The sequence below is a fragment of the Physeter macrocephalus genome, unplaced genomic scaffold (assembly GCF_002837175.3).
Source record: "Physeter macrocephalus isolate SW-GA unplaced genomic scaffold, ASM283717v5 random_21, whole genome shotgun sequence".
Classification (NCBI taxonomy): Eukaryota; Metazoa; Chordata; class Mammalia; order Artiodactyla; family Physeteridae; genus Physeter; species Physeter macrocephalus.
Genome location: NW_021145309.1, coordinates 162,679 through 185,325, shown reverse-complemented (window position 1 = coordinate 185,325; position 22,647 = coordinate 162,679). Strand labels below are relative to the sequence as shown.

General features: G+C 52.8%; 1 protein-coding gene across 4 annotated transcripts in view; it reads left to right on the top strand.

The window, feature by feature from the left end:
• The window catches only part of MARK4 (microtubule affinity regulating kinase 4), a 34,989-nt gene that overhangs the window by 5,980 nt on the left and 6,362 nt on the right, over nucleotides 1-22,647 (top strand). The window contains exons 3-17 of one of the 4 annotated variants that reach the window (XR_008616493.1): nucleotides 1,042-1,095; nucleotides 1,193-1,241; nucleotides 1,967-2,032; nucleotides 2,113-2,183; nucleotides 3,283-3,339; nucleotides 5,649-5,885; nucleotides 11,031-11,150; nucleotides 11,616-11,715; nucleotides 13,089-13,198; nucleotides 13,305-13,464; nucleotides 16,510-16,727; nucleotides 19,128-19,231; nucleotides 19,544-19,587; nucleotides 21,436-21,714; nucleotides 21,858-21,937. Coding sequence is in view for 2 of the 4 variants with exons in the window: in XM_024132667.3 (XP_023988435.1) it covers nucleotides 1,042-1,095; nucleotides 1,193-1,241; nucleotides 1,967-2,032; nucleotides 2,113-2,183; nucleotides 3,283-3,339; nucleotides 5,649-5,885; nucleotides 11,031-11,150; nucleotides 11,616-11,715; nucleotides 13,089-13,198; nucleotides 13,305-13,464; nucleotides 16,510-16,727; nucleotides 19,128-19,231; nucleotides 21,436-21,714; nucleotides 21,858-21,937 (1,705 nt within the window). In the remaining 2 variants the exon portion in view is untranslated. The remainder of the gene's footprint in view (nucleotides 1-1,041; nucleotides 1,096-1,192; nucleotides 1,242-1,966; nucleotides 2,033-2,112; nucleotides 2,184-3,282; nucleotides 3,340-5,648; nucleotides 5,886-11,030; nucleotides 11,151-11,615; nucleotides 11,716-13,088; nucleotides 13,199-13,304; nucleotides 13,465-16,509; nucleotides 16,728-19,127; nucleotides 19,232-19,543; nucleotides 19,588-21,435; nucleotides 21,715-21,857; nucleotides 21,938-22,647) is intronic. The other 3 variants (XR_003678095.2, XM_024132667.3, XM_024132666.3) reach the window with 3 other exon arrangements.

The following is a 22,647-nucleotide window of genomic DNA, read 5'->3' as shown; positions in this document are numbered from 1 at the left end:
ATTCAAGGGCAGAAACCATATGATCATCTCAATACTGGCATAAAAAGTGCTTGACAAGATTAAAAACTCATTTGTGAAAATATGAAGAAAGCTAAGGGACCCTCTTGCCCCACAAAGAGCACATTGTTCCTCTCATGTGGTCTTGAACGTGATTCCAGGGTTTTCTAAAGGAACAGAGCCTCCTGAGGGAAGAGTTCTGTAATCCAGTGGATCTGGGGTGATTGCGGGGGTGACCCCAAAATCCTTTGGGAAAACTAAAGACCTAAGCTGGATTACGGCTTTTGAAGTGCTGTACCCCAGTGTGAAATTCAAAATAAAAACTGAACCAAACTTCAGGATAAGTACAAAGAGGATTCAGTAATGTTCTGATTTTTCCCCCATGATGACTACCTCAAAGCTCTTTCAAAGCTATCTATAGATTTTAAGTGTTTGAGAGGTTGACTCTCAGGCTGCATGAGTTCAAATCCCAGCCCACAAACTTACCAGCCAAGTAACCTTGGCCAAGTGACTGAACAGCTCTGTGCCTCGGTTTCCCCATTTGTAAAATGAGGATAATCTCATAGGGTTGTTGTGAGGATTAAGAGCGTTCTCGTTTGTTAAGCGCCTAGACCAGGGCCTGGCCCATGTGACTGCTCGGTAGATGTGAGGTCTGGTTATTATTTCTTGTTCCAGTTTGTGTCTTCAAAACAAAGATGTGACGGGTGAATGGTCTGAGATGCCCTCCCAGAGGGGCCCCCTCAAGGTCTCAGTCACCCTCACACTCACTCACACAGGCCCGTGGAGCCGCCCCACCCAGGCCCCATGGTGGTATAGGGGATATATTTCCCTGCAGAAGTAAGGGTAGCGCTGGACATGGTAAGAACAGCACGTGCAGAGGTCATGAGGCTCAGAGCCCACATCCACTAAGAATGGCCCAGGTTGAGAGCTGTCTCTGAAAGGGGAAAAAGGAAGGATATCTCAGGGTGATCTGGGTTGGGGGAACCTTTCCCAGCTCGAGGGCCTGCGGTACCTAGACCTTTCCCCCCTTTCTTCCGTCTCTAGGTCGCCATCAAGATCATCGATAAAACCCAGCTGAACCCCAGCAGCCTGCAGAAGGTGAGGCCCAGGGAGAGGGAGCAGGGCAGGGGCAAGGTTGGGAAGAGGGTCCTCAAAACAGCCCACCCTCATCTTTCTCTTTCTTCCTTTCTTCCAGCTGTTCCGAGAAGTCCGTATCATGAAGGGCCTAAACCACCCCAACATCGGTGAGGAGGGGAAGGGAGTGGGCTCGGTGGATACCAACCAGGGCACTTGGGAAAAGAGAGTCGGGGGAGGAGAGAACTGGCCGTTATAGTAATTAGAAAGACCTGTTTTTTCGTAGCAGTATCCCTGCTCCCTGGCTGTGTGACCTTGGGTGAGTCACTCAACCTCTCTGAGCCTCAGTTTCCTCCTCTGGAGCGGGGGGTGATAAGAGGGCTGACTTCAAGGTCATTGCGAGGATTGGGTAAGGTCATGCATGCAGAACACTCAGTTCGGAGCTAAGCTGTGGGAGCTGGTCTGATTATTGTCATCAGCAGCGTCCATCGTCATTGTCACTGTCATTAGGCAGAGTGGAGAGAGTGGGGTCTTTACAAAAGAAGCAGGATTTAGCCTGGCCTGAATGTGGCCGTAGCGTTTATTCATCCATTTGTTTATATATACTCAGTGAATACTTACTGAGTGGCTGCTTACGTGCCAGACTCTGGGGCACAGCGGTGAAGAAAACAGGTACAAACCCCTGGCCTCATAGAGCTGACGTTCCTGTGAGGAAGTGGAGAAGGCGGTAAAGTGGGGCCAGGGAGTTTGGAAAATCTTGTCATCAGTAGGGAGCCATCGAGTGTTCTTGAGTAAGGGGTGTTACGGTCAGCACACGCGCAGTTACCAAGTGCTGGTGGAGGGTGAGGGGTCTCTTCTCTCGTAACTCCCTGCCCCCATCCCCCGGCCATTGCAGTGAAGCTCTTCGAGGTGATCGAGACAGAGAAGACGCTGTACCTGGTGATGGAATATGCAAGTGCTGGTGAGGCTCCTCCCCTCCCCGCCCTGCTCTCTGCACCCCCCCATGCCCCGCCCTGACCCCGCTCGGCCTCTGCCCCGCAGGAGAAGTGTTTGACTACCTCGTGTCACACGGCCGCATGAAGGAGAAGGAAGCTCGAGCCAAGTTCCGACAGGTTGGGGTCACAGCTGCGGGTGGGGCTGGGAGGGGAGCCCCAGTCCCTGGGGACAAGGGTCTGATTGCTGGGGGTGGGTCTGGGCTGTCCAAGGACCTGGGGGCGTGGCTTAAGGCAGGGTGGGGGTGAAGGTGGAGAGCTGGGTGTCTGTGGGCGTGCAGATGCCCAGGTGTGAGGATACCTAGATGGAGGGATGCAGGTACCCAGGTGGGTGGGCAAGGGGGTCAGGCATGCAAGTGCCCGGGTGTGCCGGTGTCAGATGTGTGGGTTTGAAGGTGTGCCCCGTATGTAAGAGTGTGCCTAAGAGGGCACACAGGTGCCCGGGTGCTGAGGTGTGTGAGTGTAGGAGTGTGGGTGCCCAGGTATATAGGTGTGTAGCTGTGTGGGTAGAAGTGCACATGGCAGCCGGCGTGTATGGGTGAGGGGGCCCCAAGTGTGGGTGTCTTAAGTTTGTGGGTAAGAGGGCGTGTGGTTTCAGATGTGTGGCAGGGAGGATGCCCCGGTGTGGGCACATAGGTTGGTGAGCAAGAGAGTATATGGTGCGAGGATGTCCAGGTGGATAAGAAGGTGTGTGAATGTCCAAGTGTGTGGCAGGGAGGGTGCCCAGATGGGTAAGAGGGCGTTCGGGTGTGAGGGTTTGGTGGGTGAACAGATCTGAGCGAGGGTGTTGGTCCGGGACTGTCCAGCTGCTCGACGCAGCTGTACTGGGTGCGCGGGGCTTAAGCCCTGGTATGTTGGGCCGCGTGTCTGTCTAGAGCTGTGCGATGTTCTCATGCGTGTTTCTTGACGTGAAAGTCAGGAGGGGCCAGTCCTGTTGTCTCGGTGCTGATGTCCTTGCTGGGAGGGTGTCCCGATGTCTGGGTGCGAGGATGTCCAGGTGTCCGGGTGGAGGTGTGTGTCTGTGCAGGTCCCACATCATTTCCTGCTGTGGCCAAACTGGGGGGTGGGGAAGGGCACCAGCATCACAACCTGTGCTTGGGGAGGCCCGGAGTCCAGAGCTCAGCTGAGGGGCGGGTTCATGGGGTCTCTGAGGGAGGCCGAGGGGTTTGGGAGCCATAAGTAACTGACCTCCCCTCCTCTCCTCTCCCCTCCCCTCCAGATCGTATCGGCTGTTCACTACTGTCACCAGAAAAACATTGTACACAGGGACCTGAAGGTGAGCCTCCCAGCTCAGCCCACAGACCCCTGCTTGTCCCCAGCACCGCCCCCCCGCCCCCTGGGGTGCCCTGTAGCCTCCGCCGCGTTCTCCTCCCTTTTGTCTTCGTGCTCCTCCCTCAGCATCCAGAGCCCGTTGACTTTTTCCCAAGCTTTTGTGGCAAAAACAAGGCCAGCTGATGGGGGAGCAGGTGGAGGATGGGGACAGGAGGAGTGAACAAAGGGAAAAGAAACAAAGTGTCCCCGGAACAGCCTCAGACTGTTACACGCATCCTGGACGAGGTCACTGGAATGCAATAAAGACTTACTCACTCCAGAGCCTCCGGGGGATGTCAGAATATTCAGGAAACTTCAAGAATTGAGATCTTAGAGCCCCAGAGTCACACAGCCTCCAGGGTCTTAGAATCACAGGCATCTTTGAACTTGAGAAGGACCTTTGGGAGGGCTAGTGCCCCTCGGGGAAGGGACTCAGCAGGGCCTCCCCCCACCCTCCCCCCACTGCCTGGCCGAGCTGAGCTGGGGCAACTCCTTGTCCCAGGGCCCCTGCTCCACAGCCCCACCCAGAGGGAACCTCCTGTCTCAGGACTTCCCGTCCTAGACCAGCGAGAGGAACATTTGTCTGGTGCGAATCAAGTTGTCTGTTGTCTACACCGTGATTTCTTGAGCATCTACTGTGTCCCAGGCCCTGGTCTAAGTACTTAAGGAAGTGCTTCTCAAGGTTTCTGTAGCAAAGGACCAGGTTTGTTTGAGTATTTTCAAAGCCCAGTCCAGTGTGGACAGGTACTTTGGTAAAGTATAATAAAAATGAAAGGAAAAGAAAGATGTGCAAAATACAAGCCTGATTTTTAAGATGATTTATTAATAGAGTCAAAAAACATAAAATTCCACTGTCAAATTGCTGTAGACGTTTTGAAGCACTCCCTCTCTCTGTACTGCCCTGATGTCCCCACACAACCCCCTGAGGAGGCACCTTGGAGGCTTCTGAGTTTGCCCTGCAGCGGGGCGGGTGTGGGGGTGGGGGGGGCGATCCATGGTGAACAACCTGGAGGAGGCACGCTCCCTGGTGGAAGGTCCTGGAAGTGGCTGAAAGGGGATTTGGGGATACAGTCTCCAGGGGGACCAACCCAGAAGTGAGGTTGGGGCTGAACTGCGGAGCCTCAAATGCCACGAGGGGGAGTGTCACCACTGAGTGAGGCGGAGATGCCGGTAGATTGAGGTTTGGGGAAGATCCCTCTGAGGTGTGTGTCTGTGTGGGTTCTATCCCTTCGTTGGGCCAGAGGTGGGGAAGGGTGGTACTGAAATACACCAGGAAGTAGGGAGACCGGGAGGAAGCCAGAGATGCTGGGCTAGGGACGGGCGGTGGTTGGGAGGGGCAAGGCACGGGCAGCAGTCTGAAGGGTGGATTCATGCATCAATTTGTAGTCAACAAGCTGGAAGAGGCGGGATGCCGGAGGCTCCTTCCACGCTCGGGCTGTGGAGATGGCAGGCCTCTTTTGGATTCCAGCTCTGCCACTTTCATGCTGTGGGCACGAGGTGGCCTCCCTGAGCCTCAGTTCCCTCCCCCATGAAATGGCAAATAACAAACACGTGCCACCAAAAATAGACAAAACCTCATAACAGTACAAAGTATTTCTTGAGTGCCGACTCTGTCCCAGGTGCTGTGGTAAGCACTTTCCCCTTAACCCTGCATCCGCCCGTGAGGCAGGTGCTGTAATGACCCTTCAGTTTACACATCGGAAACTGAGGCACAGAGAGAGCCGGTAATCCACCCAAAGTCACACAGTGAGTGAGTGGTGGAGCTGGGATTTGAAGCTAGGATTCTTCCAGAATCTGTACTTTAACCCCACTGTAGGTAGCCACTCTTAAAAATGATAGTCTAAAAGCCCGGCGCATAGTAGGTGCACAATAAATATTATATTAAATGATTGTTTTCATTTTTGTAAGTCTTGAGCGATCCGTCCTCATTTTTTTTCTGCTGGGTGAACTGAGGCTCTGCGAAGGGCAGGAGGTTGCCTGAGGACTTCCAGCTCTGCAGACCACACGGGATGATAGAGCTAACGTTACATAGCACTTACTGGGCATGAGATATTGCTCGAGGACTTTTCACGGAATAATTCACTTAATTCTCAAACGTCCCTGTGAGGTGGGGACTATGTTTATCCCCATCTTATGGATGAGGAAACTAGGCCCAGAGAGGTAAAGTCGCTGCCCAAGGTCACACAGGGAATGAAGGACAGGGCCACAGTCGGACCAGGTCAGCTGGCTCTGGCGCCGCACACGTCCACCCTCTGCCCTCTCCTTGCCTCGCAGGCCGAGAACCTCTTGCTGGACGCCGAGGCCAACATCAAGATCGCCGACTTTGGCTTCAGCAATGAGTTCACGCTGGGCTCGAAGCTGGACACGTTCTGCGGGAGCCCCCCGTACGCCGCCCCGGAGCTGTTCCAGGGCAAGAAGTACGACGGGCCGGAGGTGGACATCTGGAGCCTCGGTGTCATCCTATACACCCTCGTCAGCGGCTCCCTGCCCTTCGACGGGCACAACCTCAAGGTGCTGGGCGGGGCTGGCACGGGGGCTGTGACTCCCCCGGGGAGGGTCTCTCTGGCCCTCACGGTCGGGCCCCCAAGCACCTCTTCTGCAGAGGGCTGGAGGGGTGGGGCCGAGGTCACAGGGCATGACGGGGGTCAGGTAGGACCCGGGTCCCCGCAGCCACACGGCCGGCCCAAGTGGACCAGGCTGTGTCGGGGCTCAGGGTGTGGGCTTGGCCGCCAGCAGGCTTGGGTTCAAATCCCGCTCACCCACTCATCCACTCAGTACGTAGCTATTGCTTACCGTCCGCGGGTCAGGCTCTGTTTTAAGTTTTGCCGACACAGGGTGAACAGAAGAGACAGAAAGCCCCGCCTTCATACATGCTGCTCCCCAGGCGATCCTTGGAAACATGCTAAGTGGGAAAAGCTGGTCACAAAAGACCACCCGCTGTGGGTTCCCCCTCTGTGAAATGCCCAGAATAGGCAAATCCACAGAGACAGAAGGCAGATCAGTGGTTGCCTAAGACTAGGGAGGAGGGGGAGTTGGGCTACAGAGTTTCTTCTGGGGGTGATGACCTTGTTCTAAAACGGATTCTGGTGATGGTCGCAACAACTCGGTGAATATACTGAAAGCTGTTGAATGGTGCGCTTAAACAAACAAACAAAAAATCCTGCTCTCACGGACCGACATTCTTGCAGCAGAACCAGGCAGAAAATAAAATAATAAGCAAAATATATAGCACGCTAGATGCTGGCCAGTTCTGTGGAAGCGGGTGGGAAGCGGGTGAGTTGTAGTGTTGGGGCGGATTTTTTTTTTTTTCCCTTTGAACTTTTTATTCTGAAACATTGCCAGTTAACAGAGGAGTTGTCAGCCTAGAACAGGGGACAGGTGTGTACCTTTCAGGAGATGCTCCGGTTGCCTGCGGCCACGTGTGCCATGGGAGTGTCTCTATATGCTCGTGGTACCGCTGTCATCACCGTTACTGATGGAACACATGGCAGTCAGTCGCAGACACAATGTCCCTTCATCCCTAAAGGCTGCATACAGCAGGGATCTCACGAGACACGGCCTTTCCCCATCCACCATCACGCTCAGGAAATCCAGCGCTGATGTGTTCCCGGCCTCTAACCCACGGCCCATGCTCGGGTTGCATCCGTCATCCCGAGAATATCCTTGGCAGCCATGTCTTCTTCTCCCAACATCCGCTCAGGCGCCCTCATGGCGTTCTGTTGTCCTGTCTCTGGTCTCCTGTCATCTGGAACAGTCCCTCCGCCGTTCTTTGTCTTCCATGGCACGGCAGTGATGAGTTCAGGCCAGTCATCTTGCAGAAAGAACCTCCCTCAGTCCGGGCTGCACAGTGTGTCCTCGCGCTTGGATCCAGGCGGTGCATTTCGGGTGGGAATTCCTCAGCGGGAGGTGCTCAGGCTGCTTGATGTGGCCGTGAGGATCCGTCAGGGGATCAGGGAGGTCATTGCCGAGGGCAGGCCAGCAGAGCCCTGAGTGATGAGGAAGGGGACCCCTTCGTCACAGTGGCATCGGCCAAGCAGCCGACTCCGCCGAGCCTCAGTCTCCACCTCTGTTCAGTGAGGACCCTAAGGTACCAACCTCCCAGCAGCGATTCAAGGACTTGCTGAGATCACAGAATGATCTTCCTGAGCCCCAAGCATGAAGCCAAGAGAACTTTCCAAAGGGCCAGACCTGCCTCTCTCCTGCCCCAGGCCCTTGTCACCTCCTGTGGTCCCAGTTTCCCCACCAGGCACCCCAAGCCTTGCTGGGTGAAGGAGACATGCAGCTGGGGGCAGATCCCTGCTCTGTCATTTCCTTGCTGAGTGACACTGAACAAGTCCCTTTCTGAACCTCCGTTTCCCCACCTGAAAGATGGGGACAGTTACAGCCAGACTGGGTGTGTGAAGCCCGTCACAGGGACCTGGCATCTGCCCAGGGTGTCACGCTCGGGAGCTGCCCTGGTGGTGGTGTCAGCGGCCTGATGACTACCTCTCACCGTCACGTGACAGAGGTGGCGTGGAGTGGCGGGTACACAGCACAGGCTCCGCGGCTTGACTGCCTGGCTTTGAGTCCTGGCCCTGCCACTTTCTGGCTGCACAGTCCCAGAGCAAGTGACTTAACCTCTCTGGGCCTCAGTTTCCTCGTCTGGAAGACGGGGCGTCATAAGCCTGCTTCACAGCGTCCTTGTGAACACAGATGTCATGTGTGTAAAGCGCCGAGAAGGCTGCCCGGCACCGGGTGAGTGCCCTGAAAGCAATACTCGTTACTATGAAATATGCACGACCCTTCAGGCTGTGATGATCTGCAGGCCCCCCAGGCACAGGCCCCATCCGGCCCTTGTAGGAGAAGGCCCCCCGGAGGGAGCTCCCAGCCCAGGCCCTGGCAGAGGGCTCCACCCCAAGAGACCCCTTCCCCCATTCACCCTACCCTCCCATTTTCTGTCTACCTCGGTTCTTTATTCAGGATGGAAGGGGCTCTCCCTAGTCTGCCATGCCATGGAGCGTGGAATGTATTTTTTCTTTCATAACCTTGGCAGGGCCCTCCTAAAAGGCCCTTAAGAAAAAAAAAAAAAAGCATATAAATCAGGGCTCATTCTTTGAAACTCCCAGGGCCTCATAGCTTTTTGGAAAGACAGATGGGGGATGGGGGGCAGGATGCCCCTCTCTCCTCCCCTTTTGTAAACCTAGTATTAAAAAAGCACTTGCAGGGACTTCCCTGGGCGCAGTGGTTGGGACTCCGCCTGCCAATGCAGGGGACGCGGGTTCATGCCCCGGGCCGGGGGGATCCCACGTGCCACAGAGCAACTAAGCCCGTGCGCCACAACTACTGAGCCGGCGCTCTAGAGCCTGTGAGCCACAACTACTGAGCCCACGTGCCACAACTGCTGAGGCGCTTGGATCCAGGCGGTGCATTTCGGGTGGGAATTCCTCAGCGGGAGGTGCTCAGGCTGCTTGATGTGGCCGTGAGGATCCGTCAGGGGATCAGGGAGGTCATTGCCGAGGGCAGGCCAGCAGAGCCCTGAGTGATGAGGAAGGGGACCCCTTCGTCACAGTGGCATCGGCCAAGCAGCCGACTCCGCCGAGCCTCAGTCTCCACCTCTGTTCAGTGAGGACCCTAAGGTACCAACCTCCCAGCAGCGATTCAAGGACTTGCTGAGATCACAGAATGATCTTCCTGAGCCCCAAGCATGAAGCCAAGAGAACTTTCCAAAGGGCCAGACCTGCCTCTCTCCTGCCCCAGGCCCTTGTCACCTCCTGTGGTCCCAGTTTCCCCACCAGGCACCCCAAGCCTTGCTGGGTGAAGGAGACATGCAGCTGGGGGCAGATCCCTGCTCTGTCATTTCCTTGCTGAGTGACACTGAACAAGTCCCTTTCTGAACCTCCGTTTCCCCACCTGAAAGATGGGGACAGTTACAGCCAGACTGGGTGTGTGAAGCCCGTCACAGGGACCTGGCATCTGCCCAGGGTGTCACGCTCGGGAGCTGCCCTGGTGGTGGTGTCAGCGGCCTGATGACTACCTCTCACCGTCACGTGACAGAGGTGGCGTGGAGTGGCGGGTACACAGCACAGGCTCCGCGGCTTGACTGCCTGGCTTTGAGTCCTGGCCCTGCCACTTTCTGGCTGCACAGTCCCAGAGCAAGTGACTTAACCTCTCTGGGCCTCAGTTTCCTCGTCTGGAAGACGGGGCGTCATAAGCCTGCTTCACAGCGTCCTTGTGAACACAGATGTCATGTGTGTAAAGCGCCGAGAAGGCTGCCCGGCACCGGGTGAGTGCCCTGAAAGCAATACTCGTTACTGTGAAATATGCACGACCCTTCAGGCTGTGATGATCTGCAGGCCCCCCCGGCACAGGCCCCATCCGGCCCTTGTAGGAGAAGGCCCCCCGGAGGGAGCTCCCAGCCCAGGCCCTGGCAGAGGGCTCCACCCCAAGAGACCCCTTCCCCCATTCACCCTACCCTCCCATTTTCTGTCTACCTCGGTTCTTTATTCAGGATGGAAGGGGCTCTCCCTAGTCTGCCATGCCATGGAGCGTGGAATGTATTTTTTCTTTCATAACCTTGGCAGGGCCCTCCTAAAAGGCCCTTAAGAAAAAAAAAAAAAAGCATATAAATCAGGGCTCATTCTTTGAAACTCCCAGGGCCTCATAGCTTTTTGGAAAGACAGATGGGGGATGGGGGGCAGGATGCCCCTCTCTCCTCCCCTTTTGTAAACCTAGTATTAAAAAAGCACTTGCAGGGACTTCCCTGGGCGCAGTGGTTGGGACTCCGCCTGCCAATGCAGGGGACGCGGGTTCATGCCCCGGGCCGGGGGGATCCCACGTGCCACAGAGCAACTAAGCCCGTGCGCCACAACTACTGAGCCGGCGCTCTAGAGCCTGTGAGCCACAACTACTGAGCCCACGTGCCACAACTGCTGAGGCCTGCACGCCTAGAGCCCGTGCTCTGCAACAAAGAGAGGCCACCGCCATGAGAAGCCCATGCACTGCAACGAAGAGTAGCCCCTGGCTCGCCGCAACCAGAGAAAGCCCGCCTGCAGCAACGAAGACCCAATGCAGCCAAAACTTAATTCGTTAATTAATTTTTTAAAAAACACTTGCGGAATCCCTGGCAGTCCAGTGGTTAGGAGTCCGCGCTTTCACTGCCGAGGGCCCAGGTTCGATCCCTGGTCCTGGAACTAAGATCCCACAGTCCATGCGGCACGGTCAAAAAAAAAAAAGGTACTTGCTCTGGACATGACTCCTGCTAGGCATTTACTTCTACAGACTCACTCCTACCCTGGCCTGGGGAGTGAGTGCCGTGATCCCTGTTTACAGATACGGAAACTAAGGCCCCAGAGGCTGACTCACCAACCCACCTCCCCTCTTACCTGGCATATAGAACTCACCCTCTCTGTAAGGTTAACTCAGAGTGAAAAGTTATATCACTTTTTAAAAAAACTTTTTGGAAAACTGCTGCATCTATGACAATGTTCCCATTTTACAGATGGGAACTGAGGTCAGGAAAAGTGGTGGGGTTTTTCCCACTGCACCAGGGCTGGCACTTGGAGCTCCTATCACTTTGTCGGGGGATTGGGAGAAAGATGTGTGTGTGTGTGTGTGTGTGTGATGAAAACGGGTGGGGAGGCGGGGCGGACCCCTCCCCCAGTAACCCCATCCCCCCAGGAGCTGCGAGAACGAGTCCTCAGAGGGAAGTACCGGGTCCCTTTCTACATGTCAACAGACTGTGAGAGCATCCTGCGGAGATTTTTGGTGCTGAACCCAGCGAAACGCTGTACTCTCGAGGTAAGCTAAGCCTCCAGCCACACCCCTCCCACTGAAGCCTTCTTGGCTGACACTATTCCTCTCCCGCGCCCGACCCGCCGCTGGAAGGGGAGGGGAGACAGGCAGCCCAGGAAAAGGCTCCCAGGCCCGTCCTGACACCGCCCCCCAAACAGCCTCGCCCACTCCCCGGCATGCCAGTAATTAGCTAATGAGCTCCTAGAATGATTACAGGGTGCCAGGGACCCAGATGATGTGGAGGAGGAAGGGTGGCTTCAGGAGGCTTCAGCTGGGTGGGTGAGGGATGGGGCGAGGGGGTGCTAGCTCTCCGGAAGCTCTTGATTCTGGGGTTCTAGGCCTTGGAGGTGGGGGCGGGGCAGGGCAGGAACCCCATTTGGGGGCCTGCGTGGGAGGTAGGAAGCTATATTTTTTCCACTTCCTTCTGACATCTCTCTTTCCCCTTCCCTGTCCTGCTCCCGATTCCTGTAGCAAATCATGAAAGACAAATGGATCAACATCGGCTATGAGGGTGAGGAGTTGAAGCCATACACAGAGCCCGAGGAGGACTTCGGGGACACCAAGCGAATCGGTGAGAGTCAGGGAGAGCAGAGCCATAGGCCGCAGAGCCAGGGGTAGGAGCTTCCCAGCACCTACCCGTTTGGTTAGTGCATCACAGAAGTTTGCAAGGCAATTGGGGAGAGCAGAGAGGTCTGGGCTCTAGTCCCTGCGCCGCTACTTTCTAGCTGTGTGACCCAGGGCCAGTGGCTTCCCCTCTCTGTGCTGCTGTTTCTTCATCTGTAAAACGGGATAATCAGAGGGCCTATCTCATAAGTTTGTTATGAATATTCAATGAATGAATTTATAGAAAGCACTTATATCAGGCATGTAGTAAGTGCTTTTGTGTTAGCTTTGACTGTTAAGACACAAGAAATCACAGTCACTTCCAGAAGAGTTTGGTCAAAGCCATCAGTAATCTGCATGTTTGAGAAAAACTCCCACCTTGGCACATGCCTCACCCTCCACCCATTTGGTCCCAGTCCCTTCAGCCTGGAGCCCTCGAACATTTGACCCCAAAAGCATTAGCCCTGGAAGAGCCCCTTAGGAACCATCCAGTAACCTTCATTCTACGGCTGAGGAAACCAAGGCCACCATCAGACCTGACTGTATTAATCAGGACTTCCTGGTTGCAAGTAACAGAAAACCCAAGCCATTCTGGCTTAAACCAGATAATAATAATAGGTGGAACCGTGTGAAATTGCCATTGTAATAGCTCAAAAATTGTTAATACCAGCAATTTCATGTGTTTTAACCTAATAGTGATGTTATTCATTCACATAACTGAAAAGGCCAGGGTATATCAGCCTTCAGGCACAGCTGGATCCAGGTGCTCAGAGACAGTTGTTAGGGATCCTCTCAGTGGTGGCTTCTTTCCCAGGCAGCTCTCTCCGCCAGGAGCAAGCTGACAGCAGCCTATCCTAGTGGCCTGGACACCCCATCAGGAAGAGAAGCCACTTTCCTGATGTTCCAATAGAAGCCCTAGGGCGGTGCCCGTTGACTACCCCTGCACCAGTCAATTTGACCTTGGGGTGGAACACTTCTTTTGGCCAGAACTGGGTCATATGTCCACCCTAACCAATCACTGTGGCTTTGGGTATGGAGCATTCTGATTGGCCATACCTGGGTCATCTGCCCACCCTGAACCAATCAGTATGGCCTTGGGGATGGAACACTCTGATGGTCCAGACCTGAGTCATATGCCTGCCCTTGGGGCTTGGAGCAGGCAGGAGTCAGCCGGGTGATCTGAGCGGGGAAGAAATGTTCCTCCAAGGAAAATCAGGGTGCTGCTGGCAGAAGGAGGAATGGATACTGGACAAGCCAAAGAGCGGGCATTATGTGATGCAGAAACGAGTGGAAGGGAAGGATCTGGGGAGACTGAACCTCCTCTCCATCCCCCTCTCCCAGAGGTGATGGTGGGTATGGGCTACACGCGGGAAGAAATCAAAGAGGCCTTGACCAGCCAGAAGTACAACGAAGTGACCGCCACCTACCTCCTGCTGGGCAGGAAGACTGAGGTCAGAAGGCGTCAGGGACATTTGGGATGCGCGATGCCCGGGGTGGTGGGACTTCTGGGGCACAGGGGACAGGGGCTGAGGTTCCTCGTCTGTCATCTTCCTGCAGGAGGGTGGGGACCGGGGCACCCCAGGGCTGGCCCTGGCACGGGTGCGGGCGCCCAGCGACACCACCAATGGAACAAGCTCCAGCAAAGGCACCAGCCACAGCAAAGGGCAGCGGAGTTCCTCCTCCACCTACCACCGCCAGCGCAGGCATAGCGACTTCTGTAAGTATCGGCCCCACACCCTCACATGCCATCCCTGGTCCCAGGGCCTCGGTCCTGCATTACATCAGGGTTCTCTGGCTGGCAAGCAGCAGAAACCTGCTCGAGCCAGCTGCAACGAAGGGAGGAACGTCTTATAAAGGTGCAGGGACATTGCATGAAATTTGGAGGCAGTCAGGCTCAGTAAGGGATTAGAAACTGGAAAAGCAGCCAGACCCAGAGCAGACACTCTGTGTCTTGCTTCTTCTCTGCTCGTCTGTTTTTTCCTTTCTTTCTTACATATCCTGCCTTATCTTTTTCCCAGTCTCTTAACTCCTTACAACTCGGTTTTAGAGGCCAGCTCAAATAATAGCTGGAGGGCTTCCCTGGTGGCGCAGTGGTTGAGAGTCCACCTGCCGATGCAGGGGACACGGGTTCGTGCCCCGGTCCGGGAAGATCCCACGTGCCGCGGAGCGGCTGGGCCCGTGAGCCGTGGCCGCCGAGCCTGCGCGTCCGGAGCCTGTGCTCCGCAACGGGAGAGGCCACAACAGTGAGAGGCCCGCGTACTGCAAAAAAAAAAAAAAAAAAAAGCTGGTATCTCTTTGGTCCACTTGATATCAGGGTCCAGTTGGGATTAATCCACTTGACTAGGACACAGGGTGACACATTGTACAAAATGGCTGCTGGGAGCCTGCCCTCTGGCCTCTCCTTCTTACTTACTAGTGGGAAGGGAGTGGGCAGACACCTGATTGTATCCCACATTCTGCAACTAACATATATCTCATCCCCTGCAGAAAATAGACCCACCACCACTACCACCACAAATGAGACTTGGGAACTTCCAAGAGGTCTCTTACCTATACCCTCATCAAATGTTAATCATCCCCACTATTTTTTTTTAATAAATTTATTTATTTATTTTTGGCTGTGTTGGGTCTTCGTTGCTGTGCGAGGGCTTTCTCCAGTTGCGGCGAGGGGGGGCCACTATTCGTCGCGGTGCGCGGGCCTCTCGCCATCGTGGCCTCTCTTGTTGCGGAGCACAGGCTCCAGGCTCGCAGGCTCAGTAGTTGTGGCTCACGGGCTTAGTTGCTCCGCGGCATGTGAGATCTTCCCGGACCAGGGCTCGAACCCGTGTCCCCTGCACTGGCAGGCAGATTCCCAACCACTGTGCCACCAGGGAAGCCCCCCACTATTTTTTAACAGCTTTATTGAGATATAATTCACATACATTTAAAGCGTGCAGTTCAGTGGCGTTAGTATAGTCACAGATTTGTGTATCCTTCACCACAGTCAACTTTAGAACATTGTCAATACCCCATAACCCTTATTCATCTATTGCAAATCTCCCATCCACCCCAACCTCCAGCCCCTGACAACTACTAATCTATTTACTATCTCTGTAGATTTTCCTAGTCTGGACATTTCATATAAATGGAATCATACAGTATGTGACCTTTTGTGACTGGATTCTTTCACTTAGCATCATGTTTTCAAGGTTCATCTGTATCGTAGCAATATCAGTGCTTCATTTCTTTTTACGGCCAAATAATATTCCATTGCATGGATATACCATATTTTGTTTATCCATTCATCATCTGAGGGTCATTTGGGTTGTTTCCGCCTCTGGTTACTGTGAATAGCATTGCTGTGTACATTCATGTACAAGTTTTTGTGTAGATCTTTGTAGATCATTTCTCTTGGGCATGTACCTAGGAGTGGAATTGCTGGGTCCTATGGTAACTCTACGTTTAACAGTTACGGAACTGCCAAGGTGATTTCCAACTTTCCGTTATTTTTGCAGCCCTACTTCTCTCTAGGGGTGAAATTCTTTACTCTGGGACGGGCACTAGTACAGGGAGAGGGGAGTCAGGGAAGCTTAGCATCAGTCCTGAGCAGAACCTGCTTTGTTCTGGATGGTCAAGCCATTCCCCTCCCCTGAATCTCCTTTTCCCCACCTATAAAATAGCGAGATTGGCCCAGAGAGTCTCTAAGAAGCTTGTGACTCCAACATCCTACGGTTAGAACATGATAACCTTTAAAAATAACCCACATGGAGACCTTCTGGGTTCTGGGGTTCTCGGGATAAAAGATGGTTTATGAGTGCCCTGTGTCCGTCATTGTAGAGCTTGTTATGGTTCTGGGACTTTGGCGCATTAAGTTTCCTGAGGATTTAACATGCAGAAGTTCTGACTCTCTGAAGTTCTAGAACACGTTTAACCCCTGGGTTCTAAAACTGTAAATTCCCAAGATGTTCTAAAGGACAAAATTTGTTTTGTTTTGTTTTTGAAACTGTTACACTCACATCCTTCAAAACTTGATAGTGCAGGAAGGGGAGATGGTAAAGAAGTCTTTGTCCTACACGTATCTCGCAGCCCCCAGTCTTCCTTGGAGGCAGCCACTGTTACCGGTTTTATATCAGTTCTTTCAGAGAAGTTTCATTCATATATAAATATATAAAGAGACAGATGTGAAAAGAAGGAGAAAGAAAAATTTTTTAATGCATAAAGATGGATAAATACAATATTAATATATTAATATACTATAAAGATATATTCCCCCCTTTTAATACAAATGATAGCCTTTGGGCAACATTCATTTATAAACAAGTATAGATAAATAGATATAGTTAAACACTTTTCCCCCTTTTTATACACATGATAGCCCACTGTAGACCTCATACCTTGCCTTGCCTTTTCTACCTCACAATCTATCTTGAAGATCTTTCTGTATTGGAACATTTTTTATAGTTGCATAGTATTCCATTGTGTGACAATATCTTGACTTACTTAGTTATCCCCATATTAAGGGGCATTTAGCCTGTTCCCAATCTTTTGGCCTGAAAAAAAAAAAAAAAGAAGAAGAAGGATGCAGTGAATAACCTGTATGTGTGTCATGTCATTTATGTGGAGCTTCTGGGTCAGTATATATGTTGTCACTTAGATATTATCAGAATGGCCCATGCAAAGGTTGTAGCCTCTGTGAGGAATTCTAAGGTTCTAAGGATCATCTGGAGTAGGTTCTGGCTTTTCCAGCTGACGCCAACCCTAAACTGTCCCCTCCCTCTACCAGGTGGCCCATCCCCTGCACCCCTGCATCCAAAGCGCAGCCCAACCAGCACAGGGGAGGCGGAGCTGAAGGAGGAGCGCCTGCCAGGCCGGAAGGCGAGCTGCAGTGCCGCGGGGAGCGGGAGCCGAGGGCTGCCCCCCTCCAGCCCCATGGTCAGCAGCGCCCACAACCCCAACAAGGCAGAGATCCCAGAGCGGCGGAAGGACAGTACGAGCACCCCTGTGAGTGGAGGGGCAGGGGGATGGGACCAGGGGTGCCACCACCTGTGGCCCAGCCTGTCGATGCCACCTGGATCACATTTTTCAGGCTCTGCCCATTTCCCATCCTGTTCCCCAGACCACCACACGGGACTCTTTGTTTTACCCATTCAGTCATTCGCTCAACAGACATTTATTGAGTGCTCTCTCTGCCTAAGCTTGTACTTGATTCTAGTGTATAAATTAGGATTCAGCGTCAGAAAGAAGTACTCTGTGCTTTCGACGGGAAGGATTTAATAGGGGGAATTAGGTGTGGTGCTTACACAATTGTAGGAAGGGCTGGAGGGGCAATAGACGAGACCTACAAGAATGACATATTGCCACAGCAGAATTGACCCACCAAGGGAGCTGCCTCCTCTGAGGCCACCTCTAGCTCTGTTGAATTCAAGAACATACAGTCATGGCTGCAATGCAAGACTCAGAAACTTCATTCTCCAGAAGCAGAGCCTCTGCTGCCCAGAAGTCTGGAGAACTGGCACTGGTGCCCTGCTGAAGCAAAGACCCTCATCTCACAGATTTGCCGGTGTGAGCCCAAGTCAAAGGGGACAAGAAAGTGGCTGCCACCCCTTTTCCACCTTCCAGATCTTCATGAGTGCAAAGATTGGCAGAACCCATTCATATCCAGAACCTGGGCTGCAGAGGAGTTTCTGGGGAATGTAGCATTTGGCTTTCTTGCTTCTACAGCTTCTTAGAGTAATATAATACAAGCTAAGGGAACCAAAATATCCTCATCATCAGAGACAAGGGTGGAGACAAGTTACAGGAAGCTGGTCAGGATGCTGAAGCTACAGAGACCAGAGTTTGAATTACATTGATGAGCTGTGTGACCTTGAGCAAGTAACTTCCCCTCTCTGAGCTTCACTATTCCACCCTGTGAAAATGAGCTCATCAAAGAACTTGGGTTGTTGGGAGGATCTTGTAGTCTTTACACAGTGTCTGGCTCAGTAAGCACTCAATGAATGAGAGCTGTCGTAATTGTTGAAATAAACCCACGGTAGACAGTAGAAAAGGAACAGCAAATTACCCACCCCCCCGTGCACGCCCAGAAAAGCAGTAGAAGGAAGAAAATAATAAAGAGAAGGAAAGAAATCAATAAAGGAGAAAACATGTGCCCTAGAGAAAATCAACAAGCCAAAGTCTGATTCTTTGAAAAGATTAATAAAATCAGTGGACCCCTAGCAAGGCTAATTAATAAAAAAGACAGTATATAACATTGTAAATCAACTATATTTCAATTTAAAAAAATAAAAGAAAGAAAAAATACAGCAAATACAAAATTACCACTATCGGAAGTGAAAAAGAGAACTTTGTTCTAACATAAAAAGGTAGTAAGATGGTATTAGGAACTACTCTATGCCAATAAATTTGACAACTTTGGCAAAATGGACAAATGTCTTTAAAAACACAGTTAACCAAAACTGACACGAGAAGAGGTAGAAAGCCTGAACAGTCTCAACATCTTCCCGTAGAGAAAACTCCAGACCCAGATGGCTTTAAGCTGGTGGAAGTCTTCCACACACTGAAAGAAGGAGTAATACCCAACTTAGGCAGACATCCAGGGGGAAGAAAGAGGGATCGCTTTCCAGCACGTTCTGTGAGGCAACAGAATCCTGATATGCCATTCCTGTCCTCGGAGAGCTCCACGCAGTAAGGGGTGGGGATGTATGTGTGAACAGATGTGGTCAGTCAGAGTGATCAAGGCTGTAGCAAGGAGTGCAGAGAAGGTAGCTGACTCAGCCTGGGGCCAGGGCACGGATATATTATGAACTGACACCTGAAAGACACCTAAGAGTGAGTCAGAGGGAAAGGTAGGAGGAATATCCAAGCAGATAAGACAGCATGTGCAAAGGCCTTTATGAGGAGAGACAGCGTGGCACGAATAAGTATGTTTTTCAAAGTTTGACGTGGCTAGAGGTGGGGGAGAGCTGGGAGAGGAGAGGGGGGCGAGGCTGCCCCCTGGGAACCTTCCCTGACCTTCTCCCCTCCCAGCTCCAAGGCCTTCTATGACTCTCAGCCTACATTGCTGGGATAGCCCACTAACCCTTCATGTCTTTAGCCAAAGTACGATAAACCACCTACTCACTTTCAGTTCACACACAGGCCCCTGCCTCGTTCCTTTTATTTTTATTTATTTCTTTATTATTATTATTTTTTGGCTCCGCCTTGCAGCCTGCGTGATCTTAGTTCCCCGACCAGGGATCGAACCCGGGCCCCCTGCATTGGGAGCACGAAGTCTTAACCACTGGACCGCCAGGGAAGTCCTCCCTGCCTCGTTCCTAATGAAGGAGGCCAGAGAGGGTAAAAGGGGGAATTAAGGGGTGTCCCTTTGCTCCCTCACTCTCCTCCTGGCCTTGTCTCCTGCAGAACAACCTCCCCCCCAGCATGATGACCCGCAGAAACACCTACGTTTGCACAGAACGCCCGGGGGCTGAGCGCCCATCCCTGTTGCCAAATGGCAAAGAAAACAGGTATGGAGGGAGGGCAGCACCAGGGAGGGGGCAGTGGGGTGTAGGTGAGCAGGGCCCCCCTTGATCTCGGATGATAGACGCGGGGAAGGGGTGCCATGGGGACGGGGGAGTCTGTGTCTGCCCTTCCCTTGGCGGAAGCTACCCATGTCCTCCCTCTCCCAGGCTCCCCTGAAAATCCTCCACCCTTAATTAATTAGTCGTCAGCACCAGGAAACCAGCCTGCCCCGTTCTCTGCCTACGAGCCTTGGGAACCTGAGTTGATTCTTTTTTTTTTTTTTTTTTTTTTTTTTTTTTTGAATGATCCATTTTTAGAGCTGGAGAGAAGCCCCAGATTGTCACAGCTTCAACATCCTCTGGTTGGCTGGGTTTCAAACTTCTTTGCCTGAGTCTGTTCGGTCTCTTTCAGCTGGCATGTGAGGGAAACCAGTACAGACTGGCTGGAGCATAAAAAGGGAATGAATTGGTTCACATCACAGTTCAAGCCTGGGAGTGGGGCAGGCTTCAGGATACTGACACTGCCGCCCACCAGGACTGGCAGGCATGACGCCGAGGTGCACTCTGGGAAGCACCTGATGAATAGATGCAGGTGTTGCTGTTTGGTGGGGGCAAGGCAATGGAGTGGTTGAGGGCAGCGATTCTGTGGCTCCTCAGCTCTGAGTTTGAATCTTACCTCTTAGCTCTTCGGCAGGTATCTGAGCCTCCATTTCCTCCTGCGTAAGATGGGGCTGATGTTCTCTGCCTCCAGGCCCTCATAGAGGGATCCAGTGGAGAGCACGTGTGTCCTTGTACCTGGCACAGGGTCTGAGACACAGAAGGCATTTGACGAGTATGAGCTTTTTTGTGGTTGTTAAGTAAAAATAATAACAGCCAACATTTTTCAAGCAGTAACCATGTGCCAGGCCTCTGTACATTAGCTAGTTGAATGCCCCTAACAATTCTATGAGGTCGATCCTGGTGTCTCCATTTCACAGCTGAGGAAATGAGGCATAGATAGGTTAAGTAACTTGTCCAAGGCCACACAGCTGGTAAGTCAAGGAGCAAAGATTCCAGACTGACTCCAGAATCTGTACTTGTAACCACTATCATATATGGCCTCCCAGTTCTGGCCGAGAGACAGTGTATAGTTAGATTATAGATTCAGGAATGAAAAGACCCCAGAGCGCAGTGGATGAGATGGAGGTTTAGTCCTCTGTGATGCAACCATCCAGAGGTAGGAGGCAGGGTCCTCCAAGGATTCAGGACCAATCTCAACATGAGGCTCCAGCTCTGGATCTGAGGCCACTGTACCAGTTGCCACTATTTCCCCAACCAGCAAGTAGGGGGGAAAGAAAGTGGAGTGCAAACTGCTTTCTTTTTAGAGGCATGACCCAGAAATGGTACAAAGCACTTCTGTTTATATTCTATTGGCCAGAACATGGTCACATGACCACCCCTAGCTGCAAGGGAGGCTGGGAAATGTAGTATCTGGCTGGGCAGCCCTGTGCAATGTTCATACTCTAAGGGGTTTAGTCACTAAGAGTAAAACAAGGTGTATGGATTCTGGGAGAGAGGTAGTGGTATCTGCCAATCAGGGCTCCCTCTTTGAGATCCAGGCTTGTCCCAGCTCCCTAGGATAGAAATTGGAGGTCTGGCTCCTGCTGTCAGGACTGGGAGCCTCAGAGGGCCTAGAGGAGGGTCCTGGGATAGTGGAGCCACCTCTGCCCACACAGCCTCTTGAGAGAGTTAGGGAGAGGGTGCCTTCCTCTTTCTTTTCACCTGTTGAAACGTTTTCATAATGAATGTAGGTCCCCTTGATGTTCACATCTGTTCCTTTCCCCCAGCTGAATAATAGCAAAGTGTTTGCACAGTTGGTTTGGTTCCTGAGGTTTGGATGGCAAATGGCAAGGGATTCATCCAAAAATGTATCTGAATCTATTCAATTGCCGAGTTTGGAGAGAGGAGAATTGGGATAGGGGACAGATTGGAGGGGGCAGAGTTTAAAGACAGGATAGTTTGAAGGAGGGATGACTTAGGAGTTGAGACGAGGTGGTAAGACAATACAGGGTTGCACGGCGCACAGCCTGCACTGTGTACACAGCAGCACTGTCTCTGAGCTCCAGGTTGCAAGAGGTTTCTGATCTCAGGAATGACCAGTGGAGAAGCAGGGGGCTGGGGACTTGGCCTGCCTCAAGGCCCCACCCTGACTTGTACCTCTCTGCCCACAGCTCGGGGACCCCACGGGTGCCCCCCGCCTCCCCCTCCAGTCACAGCCTGGCTCCCCCATCAGGGGAGCGGAGCCGCCTGGCACGCGGCTCCACCATCCGCAGCACGTTCCACGGTGGCCAGGTCCGGGACAGGCGGGCAGGGGGCGGGGCAGGTGGGGGCGTGCAGAATGGGCCCCCCGCCTCTCCCACGCTGGCCCATGAGGCCACACCCCTGCCCACTGGGCGGCCCCGCCCCACCACCAACCTCTTCACCAAGCTGACCTCCAAACTGACCCGAAGGTGAGCCCCACGGGATGTGGGGTCTGGGGAGCGGGATGGGGGGGCTGACGGGGCCTAACCTGTCTTCTGCTCTACTCTGCCTCTGTATCCCCACGTCTCCTCCTCTTCCTCCGTCACCCTTCACCTCCCTCCTCACGCTGCAGGGTTACCCTCGATCCCTCTAAACGGCAGAACTCTAACCGCTGCGTTTCGGGCGCCTCTCTGCCCCAGGGATCCAAGATCAGTAAGTCCCCTCCACCCTCTGCTTTCGCTGGCTCTGCCTCTCTATCTGCATGTCTGACCTGTGTGCGGGCCTGGCGGGAGGGGGCGCTGTGAGTCGGGTAGGGGCTCTGGTTGTTCATTTCCTCACTCAGTTAATAAACAATAGTCTGGCCTCTGGAGCCAGACTCTCAGGGTTGAGACCCGAGCTCTTCTGAGTGCCCTTAAGCAAATGACCTAACTTCTCTGGGCCTTACTTTCCCCTTCCCTAAGGTGGGGATAGTCATAACCGTACCTTCCTCATAGGGTTGTTGTGTGGTGAGGTATATCACTAAGTGAGGCGATGCATGGACTGAGCTTAAAATCTTGCCTTGGAAAATGCTTTATAAATATTTACTATTACTATTCTTTGAGTGTCTACTGTGTGCCTGCCACCATCGTGGGCCCAGAGTAAAGTGAACAAAAGGGATAAAATCCCTGCCCAGGACATTCTACTAGGGGACCCAGACAGTAAACAATAAATAAGTAAAATATATATACTGTCAGGTAGTGACAAGTACTAAGGGGAAAAAGGAAGCAAGGAAGGGGGGGGTCAGGGGTGTGGAGAAGGGAGGGTGCAGTTTTACATGGGGCAGGCCTCACTAAGGAGGTTTCATTTGAGTACAGCCAGAAGGAGGGGTGTGTGTGTGTGTGTGTGTGTGTGTGTGTGTGTGTGTGTGTGTGTGTGTGTGTCCG